General features: G+C 37.5%; 1 protein-coding gene across 1 annotated transcript; it reads right to left on the bottom strand.

Moving 5' to 3' along the window:
* Nucleotides 1-273: 273 nt before the first annotated feature.
* Nucleotides 274-3,185, bottom strand: LOC134256248 (uncharacterized). The gene is made up of 9 exons (XM_062738907.1): nucleotides 3,059-3,185; nucleotides 2,453-2,760; nucleotides 2,122-2,274; nucleotides 1,836-2,006; nucleotides 1,506-1,718; nucleotides 1,212-1,355; nucleotides 817-1,005; nucleotides 591-723; nucleotides 274-460 (listed from the first exon to the last, which is right to left on the bottom strand). Exons 1-9 carry the CDS (start codon nucleotides 3,171-3,173, stop codon nucleotides 279-281), a joined length of 1,608 nt encoding a protein of 535 aa, XP_062594891.1. The 5' UTR covers nucleotides 3,174-3,185; the 3' UTR covers nucleotides 274-278.
* Between the last annotated feature and the right edge of the window lie 7,198 nt (nucleotides 3,186-10,383).

The raw sequence follows: 10,383 nt of genomic DNA, 5'->3' as shown, positions 1-10,383 counted from the left end.
CTAAATATGTACATAGAAAAAGAATTCCACATTAATTTTACATCTAAAGATGTTAGTTACGTCTTTTCTTAAGTGGACTGTTAGATACAACCACTGGTCTCTTCTGTCCTTGTGGACCAGTGTTGCCCTTAGGAACAAATTGAAAGGCCAGGCTTCTTTGAAGTCGCAGTTTGTTTTCTTGATAACTTTATAAATAGAAAAGTAACAATGTGATAAAAGCAATAAAATCTTTAATTGATAAATTTGTGAAGAATTTTCATTTATTTTAGATGTTATAATCATTGTTTTAGTAAAAATAAACAATACCTAAACTGGTGAACAGTTGGGTTGTCCTGGTTTGCCCCCAATCTCCTATGCCTTCCAAAATGCTCCTCTAGGGGGTCCTGGCAAAAATCGTTGCTCAGCACATACGGCAGGTTATGTTGCAGGAGGTACTTCGTGGCCTCAACGAATGCTTTCACTGGGGAAAAAAAATTATGGATTATCGATTAATATGAGGAAAAAAAGAAAGACCTGGATGAGTAATTAAAATAGGGGCAACTGAATCAATTTAACATGATATAATATTTGAAAATGGCTACTGCACTTGCCTGTCATAATTATTCCTTCATGAGTTTGAAATGAAATGAACATTTTGTTCTGTTCTGCCTTGGTGAATCCTGGTCTAGCCCTAACAGCTTGTAGCCATCGCTCAAAGTACTGTAGGAACTCATGCTCAAGGAACTGCAAATTGTTGTTCAAAACAAAAAGATATACATACTATAGATAATCAGAAATTACATTTTTATGTTATTTTATGTAAAGAAATGATTTTACCTGAAATCTTGGGTCATTAAGAGATTTGTAAGGAGCAACATCAGGCTTTCTTGTGAAAGCTGATTCCTTCAATGATCTACCATTTAGACAGTCAAAAAATCTGTCCAAAAGCTTGAACAGCGTGGCAGTTTCTGACATCTGTGGTCCATAGTAGGCTTCCATAACTCTGGCCACAGAACTGCTCAGCACCTAGAAAAATTCACGTGCATTGATACATAAAATGGTAACTACTTCCAAATGCTCACTTGAACAATATTTTTACTGAATAATCAATTAAATAGGGCAGCAGACATTGCCTGTATAAGCCCTTTGCACAACTTACTCAAAAACTTTTTTTTATATAATTTCCCTTAATTAAATTATAATACATTAATATGATAGAATTACATGATTACCTGAACTGCAAGTTTAACAGACATTGTTGATGATGGTGTCAAGTAGACATGTTCATATGTTAGCTTGGTTCTGTATAACTGTCTTGCCATATCATCGTTACATAACTGTGTCACATGAGACCAAAGAATGTTCTTGTTGTTATTCTGTAAAATTTATTATTTTTTCAACATCACAGATGAAAACAGATAATACAACATAATTATACATACATATCAAATGCCATAAAACTTAAAGAGAAAGACAAGCCATAGAAAACAGTTTTAACTTCAACATGATTGAGGACATAAACATACCCAGAGATACTTTGTTCCACCTGGCTTTGACTTGCTGATGTTATTTCGTATAGTCTTAACTAAATGGGGAACATCTGATATGAAGTAGAGGTAGCGTTCTTCATCTTCTGCGAATTCGTTCTTAGCTTTGTAAACAACTGGCTCATTTCCAACTCTGTGAAGCCTGTACAAACGCTGATTTGGGGAGGCCTTGTCACTAGTAGATGTGATTACCTGCACAAAATGAAAATATTTTTATGATTTGGCAGAGAAAAAATATTTCTTAATAATTTGGACTGTATAAAAGGTTGATGGAAAAACTAAAAATTTCAGTAGTATTAAACTGTTTACCTTCAGTCCACATGTTATTTCCAGGTAAGCCACAGCTCTCCAAAACAATGGATACAGCTCATCCGCTGTTGATGTCCGGGTTGGGAAATGTCCAATGCTCATTTTAATATGAGAGTTAATGCCAACCACCATAAAAACCAAGACATGGGTAGCGATTTTACTAACTTCATCCTACTCAAAAGAGGGAAATATTAAATGAATTTATTCAAAGTTCTGAAGAATTGTAGAATCTAATCTATTTTGCTAAAATCCATTTCTTAAGACAATTGTAATACTACATTAATACCTCATTGAATGTCCAAGTTTCTGGGTTGGTAAATCCAATTATTTGCCCGCTCCTTTTGTCATAAACTAAGTCAGCCTTAACTTTCATTTCGTCGTGGAGGAGTGCCACATACCTTTTCTCTGGAGGGAGGTCTTTGGCCATCTTTGTAAGTTCCTGAATAACAATTTAACATAACAATAAAGAACTGTATATGCATAGGCCATTTTTATTACACCTCCTTTTTTGATGTGCAGTACACTGGAGATATTCTAAGTACTACTGAAAGAAAATCATATATTTTTTGGTTAGTGATGCCTTATTGTCATATCTTCAGTACTTCCACAAAACATACCTCAAATACACATGGTTGAAAGCCAGTGGCTGGTGTTATAACATTGGTGTAATCCCTCAATGTTGACTTGTTGGGTAATTTTAGCACTCCAGATTCTCTAATTGATTCGTATGCTCTAGCGCTTTGGTATTGCAAAAATATCCCAAAACGTATCATCATAGGGTGCCATCGCATGCCTTTAGGACTGGACTTGAATGCCCTTTTCTGCTCTTTCCAAAATAATTCTAAAAAACTGTCATCTGGAGGATTTTCTTCGATGGAAGAATAGAGCCCCTCTCCAACGTCATTTGCCACAGTTTCAGTCATACCTATAAGATTGTACGGGTGGTTAGAATCAATTATCAAAGTAAAGAGAAATGATTAAAACAAGATAATAATTGAATAATAAGTGAAGCTAATAGGTGCTGTGATGCTTTCAAATTTAATAATGCTGTAATCTTGGCAATGTAGCCAATTAAAGGATATGGAACATGCCTCAAATACATCTAATATTTGTTGTTATTTTATACCTCAGTATTCAAAGAGATTATAATACTATTAATAAAACAGAAATTAGTTATCAGTAATCTTTTCCCTCAAAGATCATGAAAGAAAGATTATAAATACCATTTGTCAGAGACTGTATCTGAGTTTTCATCTCTCTTAAGCTCCGTCTAGATGCCTTGACTTCGTTAATAAGTTGCTGGTTTGAAAGACAAGAAAGTGGTGTCTTAGGGTGCATGCTAGATGTCTGTTCAATTGTGACCGTGTCATATTGAAGAAAACACAGTTATAGGGTTGCATGGATTCTTTATTGCCATGGATCTCGTTCCACATATAAACAGTCAATAAAGTGAAAATATCGGCCCTATAAGAAATAAAATACAATAAGTAAATGACATCAAACAATATATTCAGTTTAATGCAGTCCTCATACATCGACACGGATTTTACTAAAAATAGATTTAACAGATTATATAAATGTTCCAAATTCAGGAATGCGTAAAAAGGGAAATAACTCTTACAAATTTCAGAATTACCAAAATCGTGTTTAGATAGAAATTTCCGTAAGTTTAGATAATTTATCAAAGTATATAAAAAATGTAAAAACAAGTAATAATTCCTATAGCGTACCAATTTATGGAATCAGGCTGAGCACTAACAAAAATGCTGGCTCGAATATTACATCTATACAGAACCTATATAAAAACAACAATCATAGGTTCAGCCGTAATCTCAAGACAATATAGCTGATCATAAAAAATAATAAAACTGTACAAATTACAATATCTATATCTAGTATTGCTTATAATGAATATGATTACTGAAAATAATACTTTACAAGAGACAATGAACTTTATTTCAAAACTTCACTCGTTCTCTCTTTCAATCAAAGAAATTATATTACGTAAAGATAGAAAGATAAAAGTAGAAAAATTGATAACTTACTGAATGTGATCTGTATACTAAGACTCGAAAATAATCTTTTAAAAATAATACTCACCATTCTGCAAATTCACACATGCAATGCTCAGGAGCAATGTGTGAGAAAACATCCTAAAAACTGAAATATATACAAATTAAAATTCTCAGGAAAAGCTGAAAAGAAAATCATAAAATAAACATTACTGCTTCATTAGATCAATCATCGTATCAATGATTTTGTTCTCAAACCCTCTACAGGAACCAGTGATCAGGATACTTTGCAAGTACTGTATCTTCTCCTTTGCATTCCAAGGATCCTCAGTACTTTTACCTCTTTGGACAGATTGTACATATTCACCACTCCTCATCCAGGATGGTTGTGTCTTCTGTCGAGTACTTCTCCTGACTTGCTGCTCTTCTTCATCATCCTCCACTAGTGTTTCTTCAGGTGCAATCTCTGCAGCATCTGATACTTGACTGTTGTCACCCTGTGACATCTCTCCCAACTGGTCAGTTGTAGGTTGCTGTTGTTCAGTTTCCACTTCATCTGAATCTTCAGCTTGTTGGGCGTCCTCAACTTCTATCCCTACCTGACTTTCTTCTTCGTCATTAGCATCATGTGGGATGTCCTGACTAAAGCTTGGTACCGGTACCTCATTGTCTGACTCCTCCTCAGATTCACTATCACTAGTGGTCTCTTGTACTGGTTCTGGTCGATGATTTCTCTTAGTGCTATTCTTTGTAGATTCAGCTACTGCTATATCTGGCTTTGTCTTTCTGGATTCTCTAAAACTATCCAGGTGACCTATGGGAAGTAGAAGATTCCTGTGCAATGTTCTTTTCCTTCCCTCACCACTCTCTTTCCTTACAACATACACTGGAATCGTGGGATTTGGTTGCCTCAGTACTATGTAGATGTCCTCCTCCCATCTGTCTGCTATTTTATGTTTGCCATCGAAACTGACAATCTTCACTAATACCCTATCTCCCTCTTTGATGTTGTTTCCCCTTGTCTTCATATCATATACTTCTTTTTGTTTAGAACGGGCTGCTGTTGCTGATGACGTTGCAATTTCATAAGCTTTCTTCATTTTCTGGCGAAGGTCTTCTATGTACTTGGACAAAGTTTTCTGTTGCTGGTTGTTAATACCAAAGGCCAAGTCAACTGGAAGCCGTGGTTCCCGTCCAAACATGAGGTAGTAAGGTGACTGACTGGTACTCTCATGGCGTGTGCAATTGTATGCATGGACTAATGGTGCAACATGAGACTTCCAATTAGATTTCTGATGTGGCTGTAATGTTCCTAGCATGTCCAACAATGTCCTATTAAAGCGTTCAGTCATCCCGTTTCCCATTGCATGATATGGAGTAGTTCTGGATTTCTTCATGCCGGTGATGTTACACAGTTCCTTTATGATTTTACTCTCAAAGTTTGCTCCTTGGTCACTGTGGATTCTTGATGGTATTTCATAGTAAGTTATGAAGTTGTGAAATAGGATTTCAGCTGTTGTTCTTGCTGTCATATTGCGAGTTGGTATGGCTTGCGCAAATCTGGTGAAGTGGTCAGTAATCACTAAAATATGCTGGAAACCTCCTTTTGAATGTTCTAGCGTTAAGAAGTCCATACAGATTAGTTCTAAAGGATATGATGTTTCTATGCCTGTCAAAGGTGCACATTGGTTTGTTGGTGTCTTCCTACACACGCATCGTTGGCAATTTTTAATCCAGTTCTCTGTGTCCTTAATCATTCCGTTCCAATAAAACCTGTCTCTAATCAGGGATAGTGTCCTTTCCCGTCCTGGATGGCCAAATTTGTTGTGTAGATAGTCTAAAACACTGCTGATGTAACACCTAGGTAGAACTAGTTGATTTCTTTCTTCTCCTGAGGTTCTGGTTTTTCTGTATAATACACCGTCTTCTATAAACAAGTTCTTGAAATTCCTCCTCAAGGCATTTGATTCCTCATTAGATGTCATTTGGTGTTATTTTGGTTTCTTTCCACTTTTCACAAAGTATTTCCATTTCCTCAGTAACTCATCTGCATCCTGTCTTTGTTTCCAGTCAATTTTGGTGGTGTCCGATATATCCGACTCACTGATGGTCTGTTGTAAAACATTGGTATCTATAGCTATACTCTTTACTAATCCTTGTGTGTATGTTGAATTCGAGATGGCTTTGATTGATTCCTTATCTATCTGTACATCCTCTGGAACTCTGCTTAATCCATCTGCATCCTTGTTATTCTTACCAGGTCTGTAAATGATGTTAAAATTGTAGTTGGACAACTCCGCTAACCATCTATGTCCGGTTGCGTCCAATTTTGCAGTCGTTAAGACATATGTAAGAGGATTGTTGTCTGTATATAAGGTGAATGAGTTTCCGTAGAGATAATCTTTGAACTTCTCAGTTACTGCCCACTTAAGGGCTAGAAATTCCATCTTGTGGGCAGGATAATTTCTCTCCGCAGCTAGGATAAGGCTGCCCGTAAAATATCAAACTGTTCAGACTCTAGTAACTTCTCTGAACTACCTAGATATGACGTCATAATAGAATATGACGTCATGTTATTGCATACTTGAGCTGACATGTCGGGGGAAGTGTCATAATTATAACATGGCATGTAGATTTCTTTTGGGGACTTGCTGTTTAATTCAAGTGTATGGATTGCTCTTGAAGCTCGAGTGTGCTGTTTTGATGATGAACATTTGAAATTTAAATATCCCTATTCCTTATGCTTGTCCGATATGCACATATTCAAACAATAGCAAAAATTATATGTGAAACGCTCCCCTTACACGTCAGGAGACAGAATTAGAATTTATGAATGTGTTAAATATTGGACTGGCACAAGTGATAAACCAGGACAAATTGAAGATATTCTGCGTGAATCTACAAGAGAAGTATGTCCTCTAACTGAATTTTGCTGGGGCATTGTGTCTAGTTTATTCATTTTTTTATAAATCGCGATAAAGAGTGGAAAAACCCCTTCTTATGTTGGTAAGTTGAATTTCTCGTAAAATATTTTCTGAACGAGTAAAAATTAAACCTGCCCCCAGCACTTTCTATGTACCAGAGATCACGATGAATTGATCTATGTAACAAACTTTGCACAATTTTTTTGATTTGCACTTGTGCTAGAGCGATTTTTGTGCAACAATTTGGAATATCATAAATCTCCGTCACGTGATCAACACAGTCATGTGACATCACAAAAATGCGTTAAAATAAAACCTAATTAAACTATTACCTCAAGTTGACTGCAATTTCAAACAAGGATTACAAATTAAAATTAAAATTTAGCTCAAAATAAAATGCATATTTTCAAGGAATTTTAAGCCTTCGGACAGCCTTATCATAACTGCGTCTGATCTGGTTAATCCTCTGCTTGCTTAACTGATGACTCTCTTTTTCCCTTCCTGTGATTGATATAAAATCGCTCCTAGTCCTTGAATACTGGCATCTGTGTGTAACTCGAATGGAATTGAGTAATCTGGAAATCCTAATATAGGTGGTTCTGCTAACAGTTGTTTAAGTTTGGTAAATGCTTGGTCTTGTTCTTCACCCCATATCCGTTTCTGTTTGGCTATCTGTTTTCCTTTCTTCTTGTCTTTGGGTATTGGCATCAGGATGGTCAATGGTTTTGCTATTCTGCTGAAGTTCTGTATGAATCGCCTGTAATATCCGATAAATCCCAGGAATTTTCTTACTTCCTCTGGTGATTTAGGTGTTGGCCAAGTTCTAACTCTCTCCGTTTTCTCCGGATCTGTCTCTATACCATTCCTGGATACAATATGTCCAACATATTTCACCCGTTCCATCAGAAAGTTACACTTCTTTGGGGATAACTTCAGTCCTGTTGCTCTTAACCTGTCAAATACCAGTTGAAGTCTTTCCATATGTTCCTTGTAAGTCTTGGAGAAAATTATGATGTCGTCCAGGAAGATGAAACATATCTTAAGGTGTAGGTCACCAAGACATTCTTCCATAAGTCTCTGATATGTCGCAGGACTATTCGACAATCCGAAGGGCATCCTATTATACTCATAGAACCCAAGGGGTCCCACAGTAAAAGCTGTACGCTCCTTGTGTTCCTCTTTGATGTTCACAGGTCTGATGATAGCCCGACTTTGCATCTAGGACTGTAAAATACCCATTCCCACTTAAATTCTCCAAGATTTCTTCTATGATAGGTAATGCGTAGGCATCCTTCTTTGTCCTGTTGTTGAGTTGCCCATAGTCAACACACATACGAAGTTCGTTGTTTTTCTTCCTGCACAGAACGACATTGCTTGAGAACGGTGACTTGGATTTCCTTATGATGTCAGCATCTAATAATTGTTGTAAGTGGTCCCTGACTTCTTGATACATAGAAGGAGGAATACGTCTCGGTCTTTGTTTAAAAGGTGTCTCATCCAATAGGTCAATGCTGTGCTCCACTGTGGTGACATGACCTATATCTGTGTCACTCCATGAGAAAAGATCTTGGTTCCCACGAAGTAATTTCCTTACATTCTGGTATTCGTCCTCTGTAAGATTTCCTGTATCGATATTGATGTTGTCTAATTTTGGATCCAACGTGTTAACTTTATTTGGCATTTCCTCTATGTTGACAGCTTGTAACTCACATAGGATGGCACGAGGTGATACTGTTACTGTTCTGGTGGTGATATTACAGATATGAACTGATATAGTGTTTTGCTGTCCATATTTGTAGGTGATAACTGTAGGTACTATGTCCAAATCTTCAGGTATTGCTGATCTTGTAGTCGGTTGTAGCATAGCACAGGAGTCTTGGTACAATAGTTGTTTATCTACATATTCTTGAATTGTTGTTCTGCTATTGGGTGGTATGATTGTTCTAGTAGATTCTGCTGATTTGATGACTCCTAATTTGTTATTGTTTCTTGCGAGGTCCTTATCCCTGAGTGTCAATGTGCGGAATGCTAAATACCAGGGTGTGTGCCACTTAGCTTTCTGAAGGTATCTTACTCCATGATTTGACTTGGTGTTATCTCGTAGTACCCTTAAGATGTTTGTTCCTAGGAGTATTGGTGCTGTGTCGTGGTAATCTGTGTTTGGAACGACTAGAAAAATACAGGGAAATTCTTCTTTGCTGTGTATGCCTGGAGCTGCTATACTGGCTTCTATAAATCCCTCATATGGTAGTTCGTGTCCATCTGCTCCATGCAGAGTTAGAATCCTATCAAGATCCTTTATATCCTTGTGTGGGAAATGCTCCTTATAGAATGACAAAGAGATGGTTGATACCGTGGAACCTGTATCTAGAAGAGCTCTAGTCTTTATCCCTTCTATGACCAAGTTTACTTCACATGATTCTCCCACGTATCCTTCATTGTTGCTTTGACGCTGCTGATGTACATGTTGACCTAATGCCCGCGCCTTGGCATAGGTCTCCTCAAGTTTAAAGTTCCTCTCTTTGTGTAGTCCAGCCTCACTCTACACCCTATTGCTACATGTCCTTCCTGGCCGCATTTAAAGCAAGTAGGCACATTTCCATAATGAGCTTTTGGCTGGCTAACTTGTGAGTTGCCACTGAAATCTCCTTGGTAGGTTGTGTATTTTCCACGTCCCCTATGGGTCTGTCTTATGCCATATCCTCTGTTCCCTCTTCCTATGTGGTATGACTGTTGCAGTTGTATACTTTGTATGGTTGAGCTTTGGTCTCCTCCTTGCATATCCAGTTTTATCTTAGTCACATCCTGTGTAAGTTTCTGGACCATAGCCTTTAATTCTTCTAAGTTGGCTTGGGCCTCTGTAGTTTTAACTTGCTTGATTTGTCCTGTAGGTGGAGTTTTCCTTTTGTTTATTTCCTCCTCTTTCCTCCTTACAGCTCTGCGAAGCTCATCAAAGTTTTGAGTTGCCTCAAATATATGTCCTGTTGTATCTTGTAATGGGGGTATAAGTCCTTCGTAGAACATATTCCTCAGCATGTCATTAACCTCAGATGGTTTGACTTGTTTCATGTGCACAGCTTTATTCATGAGATCTTCTAGCCTGCATCCCCAGCTTGCGACATCCTCATCCTCTCTCTGTTTAGAACTGAAGAATTGTGCCAGTACACTTGCTTTTGTATCAATGGTTCTAAAAATGCTCTCTAGTTTGTATAAGATGTCTGATACTGAAGCATCTGAACCCAGTCTCATAATAACACGGGCAGCTTCTCCTTTCACGGACCTGCGTATTGCATGTGCTATTACGGAGTCTGTGTAATTCTCTTTTTTCAAGCATTCAACCTCATATTTCCATAAATCAAATGTAGCATTTCCTTTCTTGTCACCTGAGAAAGATGGAAGTCTAGGTGGTTGATATGGATTGAGTGACTTGTCACTGGCTAGTGGCATCGCAGTAGCTCCTTCTGTCTTTGGCTTTGCTCCTTTCGCAAATTCTAACAGCCATTTTTGGAAAGTTTCAGTAGACTTTGCGTCTGGTTTTACTCCAATTTCCGTAAATCCTTCTCCAATGACCTTTAACTCTTCCTTAGTGTATCCTTCGGGTACCTCCGACAT

Source organism: Saccostrea cucullata, unplaced genomic scaffold (assembly GCF_032062105.1).
Source record: "Saccostrea cucullata isolate Sc308-1 unplaced genomic scaffold, CSIRO_AGI_Scuc_v1 ctg13493, whole genome shotgun sequence".
Taxonomy (NCBI): domain Eukaryota; kingdom Metazoa; phylum Mollusca; class Bivalvia; order Ostreida; family Ostreidae; genus Saccostrea; species Saccostrea cuccullata.
Note: the sequence above shows the minus strand (reverse complement) of the source record. Positions and strands in the feature narration are given on the sequence as shown.